Below are 18,985 nucleotides of genomic sequence, written 5' to 3'. Positions count from 1 at the left end.
GATGTCATCTAAGATTATATATAAACAAAATACTAATAATATTGAAGATGTCAAAATCACCTCAAATTTCACAGTAGAGATACCAGTACTCTGGCTTTTCTTTTTACCTCAGTAGAGTGCTACTATATCTCCTCTGGAAGTGAATTGGGCAGGAATTTGGAAAGTTTAGACAACAAAGCAGAAAATTTTATGGTATCCAAACAGAAAATGTACCTTTGTCAAGAGCTAAGGATAGAAGTGAAACAAGTGTGGTAGGAAGGGGTAATTTTTCATTATATCAAACTAATTAAACTCGGCAAACTTCAGATTAAACCCATTCTAGGAAGAGTTTCTCTGAGCTCAACCTGATGATGCTGTTCAGTGAGGTTACTGCTCCACCAGCTCTCTGCAGGAGCTGTCTCCTACCTTCAGTCTTTGTTTTACTCTTCAGAGGTTCTGAAGAGTAAACACAGACTCAACAAAGAGCAAAACAAAACCCTTGAACCTCTCAGGTTATTCCCTATGAGGCAGTAGATTAAAGAAGAAAAATTTTAAAATGCTTCTGCTATTTGCAGAAAGAAAACCTCTGGGTGCAACACGTGGTGACCAGCTAAAAATTTGTGGATTTGATACCTGCACTGAGGAGAACATCAGGCAGGAAGGTAGTGATAAGAATGTAGATCTCTCCTAGCTGTACTGCCCTGTGTACGTTTCAAGTGCTACTGAGGAGGAAAAGATGAAGAAGAATCAGTGGCAAAAATAATCAGGGAATGTGATTTGAATATATGTGATGCATGTATCCTCACTGTCAAAATACATTGCTCCACACAACATGAGACAACAGGCTCTTGAGTTAGTGGACTCAGCGCTGGACCGAAGAGGGGAATTCTTGATTTCAGAGTTTTGAAAGAAGATTAGAAGCAGATGATGCCACTCACCAGCACAGAGGTGCAAACCAGCAGCAACAAGGCTGTGAGGGAGGCTGGAAACCCCATCCTTCCAAAGACAGCAAAGAAAAGAGGATGAGGACGATGGAAATCAGCCCAAACAGAAAAATGGCATTGGTACACAACAACAGGGACACAGCCTAACTGGATTCTTGTCCATGAGCACAGGAGAAACACACAGGGATCTGTCTGACCCCAGGTAAAGGTCAGGGGGAAGGGTAAGAATGGAAGAATGAAAAAAAAACCAATATTATTTCAACTACAACGTGTAAAGAACAGCTCAACAAACTGACTCCCCTACCTTCCAGAACCAGTACCTCAGAAGTTGCTCAAATTCAGGGCCTCGCCTCCTCCTGACAGAGCTTCCAGGTGATCACAGAGATGGTGCTGGAAATGGCAGACCCTGACCGTGTGTGTGAGTCCCACGGGAGAGGGACCAAAGCAGGGAACAGCCCTAAGCCTGATAAATACAAAAAAATTGTGTGTGTGTGTGTGTGTGTGTGTGTGTGTGTGTACTGGGTGTCTGTAGTGAGCTGCTGGCAGCGGAGGCTGTGAGGGGAGCTGAAGGGCACACCCGGATCCAGCCGGTTCCAACCAGTTCCAGCCGGTTCCAGCCAGCTCCATGGCCACCTCAGCCGAACCTTTGAGGGGAGTGTGTGTGGCTGCTGTGAAAACGTGTGTGAAAATAGGGAGAAAACAGCCAAGAAGGGGGAAAAGAGTGAGAAAGAGCAGGGAGAACCATGAGGGAAGAGAAGGAGGAAAGGGCGGGTCCACCATGGAGGACACTGGGCCCAGAGCAGGCGGACATCACCTGAGAGGAGCTGCTGCCTGAGGAGAACACGCGCAGGAGCAGGTGGGAGAGAAAAGGAGAAAGATGGAGGTCCAACACACCTCTCCAGGCTCTCCAGGAGAAAGGGTCTGGTGATGGCTGCTGGGGACACCCTGCTCTGCTTTGTCCTCGTCCTTCGTGCCTGCGGAGCAGATATTTCTCCAGAGATCACGTCCTGTGGTCAGTAGAGTCCCCTCCCAATCTCATTGCATCGCTGACAGCATCCCCTCATATGTCCCATGGGCAGTGATCTTGTCAGCAGGAGCTGGTCACATCACCCTCTTCCTCTCCTCCCCTCTCCTCCCCTCACATGTCCCATGGACAAAGATCTTGTCAGTAGGGGTTGGCTGCTTCACCCCATCCCTCTTCTCCTCCTGCTCTCCAGTGTCAGCCCACCACAGGAGGGGCTTCTGTCTTTCTTGCTGTTTCCCTGGACTGCACCAGGAGACCCTCTGCACTGGGAAGTCACCAGTGTGTGGACATGAAACAGCATCAGGGCTTCATCAGCTGTGTCTGATGAAAATCCCCAGGTGTGTCTCCTTAGAGAGTGTGGGTCACACAAGCCTGCAAAGGGGACTTTATCTGCAAGGGGCTTTCAGCAAGCACCACCCAGCAACACTATGGAGACAGCTCAGCTCTTCTGAAGTTCTTTTCATTCCTGGTCTCTATTTTTTTTTCCTCTCTTGCTTTCTTTATTTCTCTCTTTCTCTGTGTCTCTCACTCTCTTTTTCCTTTCCCTTCCCCTTTCCATTCCCATGGGCAGTGATCTTGTCAGCAGGAGCTGGTCACATCACCCTCTTCCTCTCCTCCCCCCAGTTATTCACCAGGAAGTGCTGATCTGTTATGATGCTGCTCACAAAGGCACACAGACTCCATAAAGTATCATTTTAAGTGCCATTTACTTGTTCTAGAACGACGAAGAAAAATTCAACTGTCAAGCAAAAAGGATGCTCACATGGGAACCCTTGCTGCAGTCTTAGGTAAAGCCAAGGTCATGCCCCAGCACCCAGTGGAGCTGTCCTTGGGGTTCTTTCCTACCATCAGGCACCCAGATCTAACCCATGGCCATGGGAGATGCACAGCACAGGCCTGGGTCTAGTCAGGTTGAGTGTTTTGTGCATCTGTAACTCCCTGATTTATAACATCATCTCTTCAGGATCTCTACACTTCCACCCTTCATCCCACCCATGCCAGGGTCTCCTGGGTGTTGCTGTGTGGTGGTGGTGGAAGACTTCCCTTAGTTCCTTTGCTGTCCTCGTGTCATGTATCACCAAGGGGATGTGGGGAAGAGATCTGGCAGAGCAAGAGAAAGATAGAAAGATGAGAACAAGAGAGACGAGCCAGGGATCATCAACAACAGGAATGAACCAGCAGAAACCTCTTGGAACTCTGACAGTCCCATGGCCTTAATGCTACTTTTTCCTCCCATCAATCCTCAGGTGCAGAACCACTCCTGGTAATGCTCAACCTTTCCCCTGGAACCCAGGTCTCACCATACACCCACTCCCTCCGCCTGCAATGTCAACAGAGCCTCGCTCAACAGCAGCCAAAGAGGCAGAGCTCTGGCCATGTCTTAACTACCAAGAAAACTCAGCATTGATCAGATAAAAAAGCACAAGGGCTATGCCCACTGCCTCTAATCACATGTCTGACATGCATGTGTCTCCTCTGAGATTACATTTTGTGAGGTACATAGGGCTGCAAACATGCTTTTATGTGCAAGAGGTTCCTCTCACACCAACACATCCTTTAGCATTGCAGGGACTGGCATTTTCATAGCTTATTTTCTCTCTTATTTTCTGTTTCATGTCCACACACTGGTGACTTCCCAGTGCAGAGGGTCTCCTGGTGCAGTCCAGGGAAACAGCAAGAAAGACAGAAGCCCCTCCTGTGGGGGGATGACACTGGAGAGCAGGAGGAGAAGAGGGATGGGGTGAAGCAGCCAACCCCTACTGACAAGATCTTTGTCCATGGGACATGTGAGGGGATGCTGTCAGCGATGCAATGAGATTGGGAGGGGACTCTACAGACCACAGGACGTGATCTCTGGAGAAATATCTGCTCCGCAGGCACGAAGGACGAGGACAAAGCAGAGCAGGGTGTCCCCAGCAGCCATCACCAGACCCTTTCTCCTGGAGAGCCTGGAGGCCCCGTGTGCTGGATCTCCTGCAGCAGCACTGTTCCCAGGAGCAGCAGGAGGTAGGAGGCTGGGGCTGAGCAGGTGGGGCCCCCTGGCCAGGGCCAGGGCTGGGCACCAACCCAGGTCTCACCATACACCCACTCCCTCCGCCTGCAATGTCAACAGAGCCTCCCTCAACAGCAGCCAAAGAGGCAGAGCTCTGGCCATGTCTTAACTACCAAGCCTGCTGTGGGCACGGCAGGAGATGGGGTCCTTCCTGGGGCAGCCTGGGGCTGGTGTGGGGCTGGGGGAAAGATGGAGAGTGCTGGGAGTGCTGATGCCCCTCATTTTCTTCTGCTTCCTCCTCTGTCCTAGGAGGTGGTGGGAGAGGGAGACGGCGGCCACCCAGGGCAGGGCCTTTCACCATGGAGGAGACCAACACAACAGACCTCTCTCTGAACAACATGACTGCTGGATCTGTAGAGCATGAGATAATTGACATTCAACCTCTGTGCACACCAGACTATAGTGTGCTGATCACTTCAGTTGTCTCTATTGCTATTTCTCTGTGTGGGATTGTAGGGAATATGGTGGTCATATGGTTCCTGGGCTTCCACATGAAGAGGAACCCCTTCACTGTCTATGTCCTGAACCTGGCTGTTGCTGACTTCTCTCTGCTCCTCGTACTTCTTGTTGATCTTTTGGTGTACGTAATTTCAGAATGGTCTTGTTATTTCTCATTTAAACATACTGTAGCAGATTATGTCCTGATGGATCTGTTCCTGTTTTGCTATTCAGCCAGCATGTATCTCCTGGTAGCAATGAGTACAGAGAGGTGCCTGTCGGTTCTCTTCCCAATCTGGTACCGGTGCCACCGCCCAAAGCACTTGTCTGGCATCACGTGTGGGGTGCTCTGGGCTCTTGCTGCGTTTCTCATTTCTTTGGAATTCATCAGCTGTTATGCATCTTATGTTCCGAACTGCTCACAAGTTTTACGTGGTTTAAGCATCCTGAACTTTGTCATTCTCTCTTCATTCCCGTTGCTCTCCAACATTTCCCTGTTCATCAAACTCCGATGTGGCTCCAAAAGACGACACCCAGGGAGACTCTACGTTGCTGTCCTGCTCAGCTTGATCTTCGTGATCGTCTTGGGGCTCCCTTTCAATGTGGTGCTTTACCTTGATCCTTTTTATTATGAACACTTTGCCTTTCATGTCTCTTGCCTGCTGTCCTCGCTGAACAGCACCATCAACCCCTTCATTTATTTCCTGGTGGGGAGCTGCCGGCAGTGCCGCTTCCAGGGCTCTCTCGTGCTCGCCCTTCGCCGAGTGTTTGAAGACAAAACCGCGAGTGAGGAGGGGAGACCCGTGTCGGGGGAGCCCGTGGGGCAGACCAGTCTGTGAGGCTGTGCTGGTGAGGAGAGCTGGAGCTGCAGGGCCTGGCAGGGAGCCGGGGGGCTGGAGCTCAGCACGGGGCCACGGGGCCACGGGGCCCAGAGCCAGCGCGGCACTGCTCAGCCCGGCTGGGTCCCTGAGTTCCCCATTGCAATGACCCTCACGGCCCTGGCCCCAGACAATAAACTCCGACTCCTCTGGCTCAGCAGATGTGTTCTGTGGTGTTTTGGGGGATCTCTTGCCTGGGGGAGGTGGGACACATGAGGCCCTGCGGGAGCTCTGGCCGTGCCTGCCGGCCAAGCCAGGCTGGGCTCTGCCAAAAGGGCTGGGGGAATGGGCAAGCCCATGGGTTTGCTGGTGGGTGCTGAGGGATTGGAAGTGGAGGGAATAAGGCACAGGGTAAGATGGCATTTGGGAGACTGAGAAGGTAAGAGGAAGAGAGAAGGAAAAAAAGAAAAAGGAAGATACGGAGACATGAGGAGCTATATATAGAGAGAGAATGAAAATGGGAAAGAAAATTTGTGGGAAGAGTGAAAGAGGGACAGAAAGAGAATGGGGATAAAAAGAACTACAGAGGAAATTGAGCTGTGTCCATAGTGCTGACAGATGATGGTTGAGGAGACAAGTATCTTGGGGATAAAGTTCCATTTGCAGCCCTATGTGTCCCAGAGAATCAGTCTCTAAGTCAAGAGACACGGGGAGCTCCATCAGAAGGAGGAGGTGAAGCCTTTGTGCTTTCCATGTCCACACACTGGAGAGTTCCCAAAGTGGAGGGTCTGCTGGTCCAGCCCAGGAGCACAGAGCTCATGTCAGAAGCTTACTTGACACAGTAAGACAATAATGGAGAGTGGTGGGAGGGGAGGAAGGGGGTGACATGGCCAACTCCTACTGACAAGATCTTTGTCCATGGGACATGTGAGGGGATGCTGTCAGCGATGCAATGAGATTGGGAGGGGACTCTACTGACCACAGGACGTGATCTCTGGAGAAATATCTGCTCTGCAGGCACGAAGGACGAGGACAAAGCAGAGCAGGGTGTCCCCAGCAGCCATCACCAGACCCTTTCTCCTGGAGAGCCTGGAGGCCCCGTGTGCTGGATCTCCTGCAGCAGCACTGTTCCCAGGAGCAGCAGGAGGTAGGAGGCCGGGGCTGAGCAGGTGGGAGATGCCCCCTGGCCAGGGCCAGGGCTGGGCACCAAGCCTGCTGTGGGCACGGCAGGAGATGGGGTCCTTCCTGGGGCAGCCTGGGGCTGGTGTGGGGCTGGGGGAAAGATGGAGAGTGCTGGGAGTGCTGATGCCCCTCATTTCCTTCTGCTTCCTCCTCTGTCCTAGGAGGTGGTGGGAGAGGGAGACGGCGGCCACCCAGGGCAGGGCTTTTCACCATGGAGGAGACCAACACAACAGACCTCTCTCTGAACAACATGACTGATGGAGACTATGCAGGCTGGGGGAATGGGCAAGCCCATGGGTGCTGGTGGGTGCTGAGGGATTGGAAGTGGATGGTGAGAACTCCCAGGAAGATCCACTTGCTCCAGGGAAACCGTTATGAGCAGGACACCCCCATGAAGACACCGTCACCTCACCCCCTCCAAAATCCCCCCCTTACCAGCCCTGTCCAAACCCTCCGCCTCCGCCGGGGCAGGAGTGGGAGCCTCCTGCTCCTTCCCACCGCGGGCTCATTGGGTTGCACCGACACGTCCCGCACTGTCCCGATCGAATTCACAGATATCTGCGGGGTTGATGCCTCTAGATGGCAGGAGAGGGGTGCGGATGGCCAGGAGCATCCTTAATCTTGTCTGGAGCGTCGATCCGCAGAGCTGGTCCTGCACTGCCAGCTCATGGAAAGAGAAGCCCAGCTCCAGGTCGGGCTGCATAGTCTGGGGACAAAGGGGAGCATTCTCTGGTAATTTTACTTGGGAATTTGCCACACTGATCGGTTGCAGGGATAAACTGTTTTGAGAAAATGAGGTCTGGAGAAGCTTTGCCCTGAAGCCTGTCTTAGAGAGTTGGGGTTGGTCAGCTGGGAGAAGAGAAAGTTCCAGAGAGAGCTTAGAGCACCTTCCAGTGCTTGAAGGGACTCCAGGAAAGCTGGGGAGGGACTCTAAACGAGGAGGGATGGGATGGGATGGGATGGGATGGGATGGGATGGGATGGGATGGGATGGGATGGGATGGGATGAGGTGGGATGACTGTGAACTAGAAGAGAAGAGAGTGAGGTTGGATATTAGAAATAAATTCTTCCCTGTGAGGGTGGTGAGCCCCTGGCCCAGGTTGCCCAAGGAATTGGTGGCTGTCCCTTCCCTGGAAGTGTTGAAGGTTGCATGGAGCTTGGATCAACCTGGCAGGGAGTGGGGACAACCTCTGGTGTCCCAATGAGGTAACCATCATGAGAAAGCCCCTTACTGAACCTGGCCATCCTCAGGAAGAGCAGAACATCTCCTCTGCACAGTTCAATGACCATCCATGGGCTCCCAACTCCTGACTGTACTGGCCTCTTTCTAGTGGGTTTCTGTCAGCACTCCTAAATTAAATTTGGATTTTTTTTTCGTTTGTTTGTTTGTTTCCAGCACGGTAGCTCTGACCCCAAATTTTGTGGAATAAATGACATGAAGTGGCTCATCTTGTGTCATTCTAAAACTTTTGTGTTGTCTATGAGGAGGACAGGTACCTCTAGAGCATGATAAACCTCATCCTAAGGTAGGTACCTTCAATAGTTGGGATGAGCCATCCATTGACCTTGCCAAGAACTCCTTGTTCATTCTGGGGGGGACCTGGGCAGCAGAGGCCTCTCTGGGACATTTGTAGTTGGCACTGGGAGAAGCCTCCAGTAGAACCAAACCATGGCAGTTGTCCATCTTTTTCCCACTGCCTGAAAGCCAAGGATAACTAACATGCCATTTGCTTTCCCAAAGAGAAGCTAAAATATAACCCCGGGGTGGTGACTCAGGCTTTGAAAACACATGAAGGCATTAAACAGCTCAGAAGTATTTATTAATGGGGTTTTAAAGAATGGGGCAGGAGTCTGACATAGTTGAGAGGTTGGGGGAGGATTTCTCTTTCTCTCCAACTTTCCTGCCCTTTGGAAAGTTAAAACTTTCTGAATTACAGCTTGTCCAGGAAAGGGTTCCCACCACCCAGGGAATGTCTCCCCAGGCAGTAACAGAAGGACCACGATCCTCTCATCCTGCTTACAAGGATCTCACCCAGGCCACCACTTTGCTGAGCTTCTTCTTTTCACCAGAGAGCTTTGTGGGTTTAATTTTCATGGCTCTGTACCTGTCACCAATTTTCATTCCAGCCCATGGAGCTCTGGCTTGAGGGACCAGCCAAAGAGTAGAGAATCTTCTGTCACCATCCTAGATCCCATCTGAAGTCCCTGGCTCTGCACTGCTGATGCCTTTTCTCCCTCCATCCCTTCCCTGCCAGCTCCATCTTCCCAACTTCGTGCTTCTACTAGAGGAATTCCACCAGGAAACAAAACCAGCTCAGGAGCAATGGTTTGCTGGTGGTTTTGTTCTCAGAGCTGGTGTAAACCCCCCCCGGGGAGTCATTCCTCATGGCCTCAATGGGGTCTTTTCATTTCAACCCTCCTCCTCTTGGTTTGTTCTTTCTTTTTTTCTCTCTAGATGAGGAACAGACACACCAGAAACTGATACAGCCCTCGAGGTCATGGTTGCGAAATGGCTTTTTCTCAAGCAACCCATCCAAGCAGCCCAGAGAAAAGTGGGAGGAACCACCAGAGGCAGTTCCAGTCAAAATCCCTTGCGTGCAGATAACCCACATGGAGCATGGACAAAACTCCATGTACCAGAGTTGCCTCCAGAGTTGCCAGAGAAGCCTTCCAGGGGCCACCCCAAACACATGGTCTCTGGTAACTGAACTGGTTGAATCTCCCACATATTCTTCACACGTGTTGGCACCCACTGGAGCTGCTCATGCAAGAGTTTGCCCAGGAATTGTTGCTGTGCCAAGGTTTTTTATCTGCTTTTAAGGAGATACACCCCAAAAATGCCCTCACCAGCAGGAGCCAAGAGCCTCCATGGCTCCGTTCTTATGGTGCACAGGGAAGTGTAAGCTCAGCTTTGAGGCTGGAAAAGTTTGGAGCTGTCAGGTAGGAGAGACTCATAGCAAAAGCTTAAAAAAAAAAAAAAAAAAAAAAGGTTTTGATGAATATTTCATCACCCCTCCCTGCCCAGTGCCCATCCCCAGCAGGAGCTCTGATGCCACCCAACCCTTTGTGGTGTTCTGCAGCTCATTCCAAAACCATCGTCCCTCCACCCCAGGAACATCTTCTTCCAGAGAAAGTCTAAAGAGATATTTCCACCACGTTTTCTCTGGGAGTTCCACCTCTACTTGGGGGCTCTGTCACCCCTTCAAAAGCCCTCTGGAAAGCAAGTCCAAGAGAGAGTGTGAACTTCTTCTTGAAGCTCCCAGCCAAGAAGTAAATCACAGGGCTGATGGTGCTGTTCAGGCAGGCGAAGGGGACAGAGGCATCCAAGACAAAAACTGAGAAATCCAACAGCCGTAGCAAGAGCCAGTAACCAAAATCAGCAGTGAAGAAGGGGAAGAAGAAGACAACCAAGAGAACCACGAGACAGAGCCTCCTTGGAGGGTATTGCCAGGACCAGCACAAGATCCTGGCTAGCAGGGTTAGAGCTGAAAAGACCAGGGTGAGCATCGACAGGAGGTAGCTCAGGAGGAAGACAACGAGCAGCGTGGGGCAGAAGTAGAGGATGATGGTGAGGAGGAAGGAGAGGAGCCATAGCAAGGCACAGATGAGCACTGGCAAGATCCAGGAGCCGTGGCAGACGTGGTGGGCTGGGGGGAGGATGGACAAGGAGGTCACAGTGCTGAAGGCTGCCAGGAGGTAGACGCTGGCGGTGAAAGAGAAGAGGACGGTGATGTTCAACAGGGTTGTCACATCCCGTGAGCCCAACCTGTGACAAAGGCTCCCTGGGCTGTGAAATATCAGCAGGGCAAGAGTGACAGAGAGGAGGAAGGTGAAGTTGGCCAGGGCCAGGTTGAGGACGTAGATGGTGATGGGGTTCCTGTGGAAGCAGGAGGTGAGGAACCAGAGGACGGCCCCGTTCCCCACCAGCCCCCAGGGGCAGATGAGCAGTGTGATGGTGGCTTTGCTCCAGTGACCAGCTTCACAGTCTATCCCTTGGTAATCATTGTCCTCATGTCTCAGCAGTCCTGGAGGCCAAGTCCTGTCACATGCTGTCCCACCAAGCTGGCTCCAGCAAGCAGGAACAGCTGTTTCCATGGCAGGGAACAATGTGCTCCTCACAAAACATCTGCTGCTTCTCCTTTCTCCTCACACAGCTGGAGGCTGGGGATGAAACAGAGACACGTCACCAACTCTGCTGTCATGAGGCTTTTCAGACCTCTGCAGCCATGCCCCAGCTCCCCCATGGAGGAGAACAGAGAGAAAGGAAGGACAGGAGAGATGGAAGAACTGGGGTGGGTGTGGAACAGCTGCTACAAGGGCATGTACAGAGGTGGAGCAAAAGCTGGGGAGATGCCTCCTTCCTGCCTTTGGACAGCACGGTTCTGGAGGAGGGAAATACTGAGAGGAAAGATTGTCCTTGGAGATGTCAAGGAGCAAGAGGACTGGGGGGGTGGTAGGGATTCTCAGGTTGATGTTTCTGCTGGGTTCCTTCAGTGGGACACTTGTTTCAGTATTCCCCTACCACCTCCTCCCACAACATTTATCTTTATAGTTCTTAATATCCTCAAGACCACTCTTCCCCAATCAGATTTGGTGCAAACTGACCAACAGGTTCACAGCCAATGAGGGGAGGCACTGATGAGGCTGGGGATTTCCAAAAAAAAACCCAAAACAACCCAAACAACCAAAAAAATCTGACCTTCTCTCTTCTCACACCCCAGAAAAGTTCCCTGGAGCAGATGGGCTCCAGACTCCTGCTCTCCAGCCACCCCCACCCCCCGGGGTTGGGATCTTCATGAGGTTTCCTGGAATTATCATTCAGAAAACTGGACCAAAGCCCACCTGGGTGTGCAGCCTCCAGCACAGAGTCCTCCTCAGATCTTTTCACAAACTCTTTTCTCTTGGTGTTGGCCAAGCAGGTCACGTTCTCAAGCGTTCTTGCAAAGAGGGAACTGTTCCATGGTGTTTGAGAGCCACAGGGTTCTGGTTACCATCAGTTCTTGGGTTTGTACAGGAAATGACTAACAAAAGGGTCTAGGAAAGCAGACCTATGGGAAAAGCAGATTGTCTCCACGTCAGGGTCCTCTTTCATTTCATTTTAAAGCAACCCTGATCCCAAAATATTTGTGACTTGGAACCACCTGAACTTTTCTCTCTTTCTTTAGGATCTTGAGTTGCAAGTTTGAGGTTGCTCCAAAAGTTATATTTCTGATTGGGATCAAGGCTGGACACTTGGATACCACAGCTTCATGGTGACACTTGACCTTCAAACACACAGTTCCCAAGAGCAGTTGGTACTGTGTGCATCAAGGAGCTCTCTGGATAGGAAGATCAGAGAAATATATCATATATCATATACATATATCATATAATAATGTATCATATAAATAATATAGAAATTGCATAGTTTGGGTTGGATGGGATCCCACCCATCATGGGATGGTTGTTGCAGCCCCATCTGATGGTTGCTTCCAGAGCTTCCTGATTGCAAACCCGCTGCTGTGTGGAGCATGAAATTATTATTTTCCTTCTTCTTTGCTTCTTCTGCTCCTGGCTGCAACGTCCCTGAGATGTGCCACGGTTCCCAGCTGTGTGAATGTCCCCTCTTTGCTGTCACACAGAAGCCACCAGGTCCCCATCAATGAAATGATGCTCAGTGCAGTGCCCGTTGGTGGTCACCACCCTGCTGGTGGTCAAGAGCTGAGCTGGACATCTTCACCATCACATCTCCATGGTAGGAGGGAAGCAGGATGGTGGGACACAGTCAGATGTCACATCCTGGGGGTGACACAGACTGTGGGACCTGCTCTTTCACTGCTGGTGGGGCAGATGCTCCACGCCAACATCTCCCCCATGCTGAAGTTGTAGGATGCAGGATGCTGTTGGGGTCTTCTGCTTCTCCTCAAAATCCTCCTGATCTTGGCTGACATGAAACCCAGACTCCTCCAAATCCCTTCATAAAGAAAATTTCTTTACAGTACATCAAAATGATGTTTAAATGAGCGTTAATCTCCTCCATCCATCTCTTCAGCGTCTCCCAAGCCCTCCAGGTCCTTCAGCCACCAACTGATTTTCAGAGCAGCCTCAGCTTTTTTGGCTGAGTTTCCCACTGGCTGGAAAACAATGTGAAATATTTATGGAGTGTTAAATGTTGCTAATGGGAGAAATAATAAATGTGGGTAAATAACGACTACTGCTGATCAGGGAGAGGAAATCAGAAGCTGGAGGTGATAAATAATAAAGTAGGGGTGGCAGATCAGAAAGACTAATTAGTGAATAAATAGTAAATTATAAATTATAAACCGTAAATAACTATTAATAAGAAATAAATAGCAGACAAACAATAGATAAATTAAGCTATACAGAAATAATAATGACAGTTGACACCCAACTGGGGGGTGTTGAGCTGAGGGATGGGGCTCCTGATGGGCTTCCAGCACCTGGGGACACCCAGCACAGTGACAACAGAGACTGAGCACTCGGTTCTGTCACCTTCTGGCAGCCACTTAGGTGTCACCATCTGTGATTCTTCCTCAGGCTGGCAGCTGAGAACTCCCACTGATGTGGTGGCAGCAGACTTAGGGACAAAGGTGACAAGGTCCCTCACACTGAGGTCCCCCAAGGCACCTTTTGGCATCGCTTCACATGTTGAGTTTCTTCTCCCCATGGCAAAAATGGGCAGGAAGGGGCAACATGAGAAAGGAGCTGACATTTTGTAATTAAACCTGGATTTTTGCTCCCTCCAGAGTCCCATGGTCACCCACAATCCTTCCTTCCCAGGTCCACTATGGAGAAGACTTAGTCATCTTCTCTCTAGGAGGCTGTGATTTGCTTTGGATCCCTTTTTAGGCCATGAAGATCCCAGGGAAAAAAAACAGCAAAAGCAAAAGCAAAAGCAAAAGCAAAAGCAAAAGCAAAAGCAAAACCAAAACCAAAACCAAAACCAAAACCAAGCAGAAAGTGGAGCTGGAGATGGTTTTTTACCACCTCTGCCATATCCAGGGCCAGCTGGATGGAACTAACTCCAAACCACAGGAACATCTGTGTGCTTCTGAGGAGCACCAGCATCACCACCAGCATCACCAGCACCACCAAAACCAGCACCACCAGAACCACCAGCATCATAAACACTACCACCAGCATCACCAGCACCATCACCAACATCACTACTACCAGCACCACCAGTGCCACCACCAGCACCACCAGCATCATGGTCTGCTCCTGGATAAGCAACACCAAAGCTGCTGAGGTCCAGGGAGGGAAGAAGAATGGCAGAACCCTTCCAGGAGAGGGCAGGCAGCCAGGGAATGGGGTTGTTATCCAGGGAGGAATGTTTCTAATCAGGAGGCAACGAGGAGCCATTCACAACATTCTGCTTGCAGAGCTTCTGGCAGAACTCACTTCCTTTGTGGGGGGAAAAAAACCCCAAGAATATAAATAAACCCAAGGACCGGAAGCTCTGACGTAGCCAGGGTTACAAAACCAGCCCTGACTCCCCCACAACTGCAGAGGAGAGCTGGTGGGACCCAAGTGAGGACCTCCTGGTGACCAGGGGGTCTTTCTTCTCCATATGATGATCCTGGGAGGATCAGCTTGAGGTTGGGGATCTGAAGGGAGTGGGAGATGCCAAGACACAGACGCTGATCTGGCCAAGCCCAGCTGGAAGGGGAGCCCTTGCCTGCTGCTTCACCAAAGTTAACAGTTAAGTGCAATGTTCTCCTTCACCTTCCTCTCCTCCAGCAGCTACGTTCCTCTCACCCTCTCCTGGTGACCTGCAATGCTCTCCCAAGCTCTACCCCTGGTTGCCCTCTTCTTGCCACCTGCAGCTCCTGGTGAACCTCCCTCTCTCTCCTCTCCTTCTCCCTGTCCTGCCCCACGCTGTCCACCAACCTTCTCCTCAACATTTCCCCTCCAGTGATGCTGCATCCCCTTCCCTGGTGGTGGATGAACCCCCAGTGATGGGAGATGCCCTTCCCTGGTGGTGGATGAACCCCCAGTGCTGGGAGATGCCCTTCCCTGGTGGTGGTTCCTTCCAGTGATGGGAGATGCCCTCCACTGACACGTTCCCAGCACAGGGTCGTGGCAAGGAGCTCAGCTCCATCAGCTCCAAGCCTCTAACTCCCTCTTCACTCTGACCACAGCCATCCCAGGAGCTGCCCAGCATCCATCCATGGAGCTGAACCCCTCGTCCCCACCTCCTGCACCACCCACACCGACCCATGATGGGGACAACCCCTGCAGGATGGATGTCACCGACATGGCCTTAGATGGCACCACGATGCTCATCGGCCTCTTGGGGCTGGTGGGGAATGGGGCTGTCCTCTGGCTCCTTGGCTTCCACATCCACAGGAACCCCATCACCGTCTACATCCTCAACTTGGCCGTCTCTGACTTCACCTTCCTCCTCTTCGTGGTCACCTCCTCCCTCTTATACCTGCTGGAGAACTTCTCCTGCTCCACTCTCGTGCCTTTGGTCTACCTGCGGACACTTTTCCTGCTCTCCTTGTTCTCCTACAATGTGGGGCTCTATCTCCTGACAGCCATCAGCATCGAGAGGTGTGTGTCCATCCTCTGCCCCAGCACCCACCACCCCCAGTGTTTGTCAGCCGTGGTGTGTGCCCTGCTCTGGGCCCTCTCCGTGGCTGTCATTGCTGCAGTGACTTCCCTGTGCCTGTTCCACGAGCACGAGCACTGCAGGATGGCTCTCATCTCCATGTACCTCCTCAACTTCCTCATCTTCGCCCCACCCATGGTCATTTCCAACGTGATCCTCTTCATTAAGGTCCTTTGTGGCTCCACCAGACGTCAGCCCAAGAGGGTCTACATCGTTATCTTCCTCACCGTCCTCTTCTTCCTTCTCTTCGCCCTTCCCCTCAGCATCTGGAATTTCCTGCAGCAGTTCAGCTACTCCCTCGTGTCCTCCCAGGTGGTTTTCCTGCTCGCCAGCATCAACAGCAGCATCAACCCCTTCATCTACTTCTTGGTGGGGAGCTGCCGGAGGCACTGCTCCTTGGTGTCCCTCCAGGTCGCCTTCCAGAGGGTCTTTGAAGAGCCAGAAGACAACACAGCCTGCAGCAACACCACCACCATGGACACTCTGGCCCAAGCCTGTTGAGGTCTCTCCACTGCTCTGCTTGAGGCCACCAGGAGAGCAGCTGAGGGTTTCCTTGAGCATCCAGCTCAATAAATATCTGCAGCACTTCCCCAAGTGTCCTTGTCTCTTGGTGTCATATTGTCCCCTGCAGAAGAGGAGAGCAGGAACATGGCCAGAGAGAGGGATGCTGGATTTTCCTCCCCCCTCCAGCCCACCCCAGCTCTTAGGGCCCCATTTCCCCAAGGATAACGTGCCCCAGGAGACCACATTCCCCAAAATACCCTGCTTTTTGGGATGAGTGTTGCCTTTGGGCCATGGATGGAGAGGAGGTGGAACCTGTTAGATGCCCTAAACCCTCACCCCCTGTCCCACCTCTCCGAGCTCCCCTGGCTTGGGTGGGGGGGAGAGTTTCTCTTTCTTCATCAGGTCAGGAGGGTGCAGCAGCAAGAGGAGGGGGAGTCCCTGGTCCCCAGGGACCGGGTGCCACGTCTGTTGTCCCCATGGGCTCCACCAGGTGTCACTCAGCTCCTTGTGGCAGTGCCAAGCTCCAGCCGGTGACAAAATCTCCCGTCAGAGCAGTGGGAGGAAGGTATCGGCGGCAGCGGCAGTGGGTCGTGTGGTTCCGGACCAAAAGGCATCACCCCGAGCCTCAGTTTCCCCCAGCGCCATCGCGGAGGCAGGAGAAGGGACATTGCCCACCCTTGAGGGACCCGCACTGCCCCGGGGGACTTCGGGGGGTGGTGGTGCTGCTCCTGTCCCACACCTTCCCACCATTTCCACCGCATCCTTCCTCCTCCCGCAAGCTGTCCCATAACTTCCCACCATGTCCCGACCCCTATCCAGCCCCAAGACCGAGGGGTTTGGGTCACTCTACCCCCTCTTCCCCCCCGATACCCCACTCCTCACACCCACCCCCCCATCCCCAGAGAGGAACAAGAGGAGCCTGATGGAAGCAGAGGCGTTTATTGGGGCAGGAGGAGCCGGACCGGGACCGGGAGCAGAATCGGGAGCTGGGAGGAGCCGTGTGGGAGGGAGAGGGGATAGGAATTGGGATCAGGATGGGTTTGGGATGGGGTCTGGATGGGGATGGGATGAAGGTGGAGTGGGGATGAGGGTAGGATGGGGATGAGATAGAGCTGAGATGGGAATGGGATGAGGATGGGAATGGGATGGGGCCAGGACAGAGTAAGGGATGGGATGCATCCCAACACACAGGCACAGGAAGGTGACCTCCAAGCCCACCCGGGAGCCAGGGTGGGCCATGCGGCCAGTGTGACCACAGCGGCCACTTAGCTGGAGATGGTGGTGACCCCTGTCTCTTCAAAGACCCTCTGGAAGGCGACCTGGAGGGACACCAAGGAGCAGTGCCTCCGGCAGCTCCCCACCAAGAAGTAGATGAAGGGGTTGATGCTGCTGTTGATGCTGGCGAGCAGGAAAACCACCTGGGAGGACACGAGGGAGTAGCTGAACTGCTGCAGGAAATTCCAGATGCTGAGGGGAACCCCAAAGATGAGGAAGAAGAGGACGGTGAGGAAGATAACGATGTAGACCCTCTTGGGCTGACGTCTGGTGGAGCCACAAAGGACCTTAATGAAGAGGATCACGTTGGAAATGACCATGGGTGGGGCAAAGATGAGGAAGTTGAGGAGGTACATGGAGATGAGAGCCATCCTGCAGTGCTCGTGCTCGTGGAACAGGCACAGGGAAGTCACTGCAGCAATGACAGCCACGGAGAGGGCCCAGAGCAGGGCACACACCACGGCTGACAAACACTGGGGGCGGCGGCAGCGGTACCAGAGGGGGCAGAGGATGGACACACACCTCTCGATGCTGATGGCTGTCAGGAGATAGAGCCCCATGTTGTAGGAGAACAAGGAGAGCAGGAAAAGTGTCCTCAGGTAGACCAAAGGCACGAGAATGTAGCAGGAGAAGTTCTCCAGCAGGTATAAGAGGGAGGAGGTGACCACGAAGAGGAGGAAGGTGAAGTCAGAGATGGCCAAGTTGAGGATGTAGACGGTGATGGGGTTCCTGTGGATGTGGAAGCCAAGGAGCCAGAGGACAGCCCCATTCCCCACCAGCCCCAAGAGGCCGATGAGCATCGTGGTGCCATCAAAGGCCATGTCGGTGACATCCATCCTGCAGGGGTTGTCCCCATCATCCATCTCAGGCAGGGGTGACGTGGGAGGTGGGGACGGCTGCCTCAGCTCCATGGTAGAAGGTGGGACCCGGTCTCCAGCTGTGGGCAGAGCAGAGGGGGAGTCAGTGGGACTCCAAAAGCAAGAAGGATGTGTCTGGGGATGGATCCTGGAGATGTGGCACAATACGACCGGGGGGTGATGGGAGGGTTGGGGAGGTGGCTCCTCTCCAGGGATGGACTAGGGGGGGGGATGAGGTGGTGGCGGAGAGGTTGGAGGGGCTGCAGAGCCCCCAAAGAAGTGGTGAGGGGCTCCAGGAGACACAAGGAGTTCCCCGGGGTGGGCTCCATCCCGAGTCCTTACCTTTCCTGCACGTCCCAGCAGGGTTTGCTCCCTCTCTCCAGCTCTGCTCCCCACGATCTTCTCAGAAGAGGAGAACCAGGGTCTCCACCTCCTCAGAAGACCCGAGCAGCCTGTCTGTCCTCCAAATCCAGCTGCTTTTCGGGGTGTTACGGCAAGATCACAGGTCAGGCAGGGTGGGCAGATTCAGAGACACAAGGCTGCATCACCGAGCCTCTTCCCTCAACAATTTTCTCTTGATCTTGCGGGAAAGGAAATGTTTTCCCTTAGAGAATCCTCCAGAGGATGAAGCATCTCCATCTTGCTGTGAAAGAATCTTGATGCTTTTAGGATTCACCCTGATATCTCATTAGGCTGGTAATTACCACCTTCCTAATTGTTTTGTTGCACTCCAGTCTCCAGGTCCATCACCACCACCCCCCTGCCCTGACGCCGGCATCTTCTGAGATGGTTCATTACTCTGTCCATTTGCTTTCCAGCTTTCTGGCATGGGAATCCCAGCTGGGACTCCTCCATCTTCCTTGTACATCAGGCCTGGGTGGGAATTTGGTGTTCAAAGCATCAGTTCAGACGTTCCCCAGCTGGTCTGTCACCTCCTGGTGCCCACCAAGAGAAGACAGGGAAGGGGCTGGTGGTAGGAGAAGTGGGGTTGAGCCCCATGGGGCTGAGAGGGACATCAAGGAATGACACCCATGGTCCCCCCTGCCCATCCTTAATCCAGAAGGACCCAGTGACCACTCTCAGAAGTGGCAGTAGCTGGAGGGGAGGGGAGGGAGTCTTGGAGGCCTGGAGTTTGGGGACATGGTCTCTCCTTCCTTCCCAGAGCAGAAATGGCCACCCTCCCTGTCCCCTACTGTCGTTGTCCCCATCTCCCTGTGCTGCTGGGGAGACAGAGGAGGGCAAAGCACCCCCAGGTGCCCCCACCTCAGGGCTGGGGGAGCCAGCAAGGGGGTCAACC

The 18,985-nt window shown here is 52.8% G+C and overlaps 4 protein-coding genes across 4 annotated transcripts; 2 read left to right on the top strand and 2 right to left on the bottom strand.

Moving 5' to 3' along the window:
• The first annotated feature begins 3,725 nt into the window (after nucleotides 1–3,725).
• LOC139804798 (proto-oncogene Mas-like) lies at nucleotides 3,726–5,473 on the top strand. The gene is made up of 2 exons (XM_071762412.1): nucleotides 3,726–3,954; nucleotides 4,250–5,473. The coding sequence occupies exons 1-2, from the start codon at nucleotides 3,726–3,728 to the stop codon at nucleotides 5,275–5,277; spliced, it is 1,257 nt and encodes a 418-aa protein (XP_071618513.1). The 3' UTR covers nucleotides 5,278–5,473.
• A 3,628-nt stretch (nucleotides 5,474–9,101) lies between these two features.
• Nucleotides 9,102–11,452, bottom strand: LOC139804490 (mas-related G-protein coupled receptor member A1-like). The gene is made up of 2 exons (XM_071761755.1): nucleotides 11,281–11,452; nucleotides 9,102–10,592 (listed from the first exon to the last, which is right to left on the bottom strand). The coding sequence occupies exon 2, from the start codon at nucleotides 10,531–10,533 to the stop codon at nucleotides 9,574–9,576; it is 960 nt and encodes a 319-aa protein (XP_071617856.1). The 5' UTR covers nucleotides 10,534–10,592; nucleotides 11,281–11,452; the 3' UTR covers nucleotides 9,102–9,573.
• A 2,446-nt stretch (nucleotides 11,453–13,898) lies between these two features.
• LOC139804470 (mas-related G-protein coupled receptor member H-like) lies at nucleotides 13,899–15,641 on the top strand. The gene is made up of 2 exons (XM_071761730.1): nucleotides 13,899–14,139; nucleotides 14,580–15,641. The coding sequence occupies exon 2, from the start codon at nucleotides 14,609–14,611 to the stop codon at nucleotides 15,551–15,553; it is 945 nt and encodes a 314-aa protein (XP_071617831.1). The 5' UTR covers nucleotides 13,899–14,139; nucleotides 14,580–14,608; the 3' UTR covers nucleotides 15,554–15,641.
• An 854-nt stretch (nucleotides 15,642–16,495) lies between these two features.
• LOC139804538 (mas-related G-protein coupled receptor member H-like) lies at nucleotides 16,496–18,233 on the bottom strand. The gene is made up of 2 exons (XM_071761880.1): nucleotides 18,031–18,233; nucleotides 16,496–17,768 (listed from the first exon to the last, which is right to left on the bottom strand). Exon 2 carries the CDS (start codon nucleotides 17,740–17,742, stop codon nucleotides 16,822–16,824), a length of 921 nt encoding a protein of 306 aa, XP_071617981.1. The 5' UTR covers nucleotides 17,743–17,768; nucleotides 18,031–18,233; the 3' UTR covers nucleotides 16,496–16,821.
• Nucleotides 18,234–18,985: the final 752 nt, after the last annotated feature.

The sequence above is a fragment of the Heliangelus exortis genome, chromosome 18 (genome assembly GCF_036169615.1).
Source record: "Heliangelus exortis chromosome 18, bHelExo1.hap1, whole genome shotgun sequence".
NCBI classification, from domain to species: Eukaryota; Metazoa; Chordata; class Aves; order Apodiformes; family Trochilidae; genus Heliangelus; species Heliangelus exortis.
The sequence above is the reverse complement of the archived record's forward strand: the minus strand, read 5'-3'. Positions and strand labels throughout refer to the sequence as shown.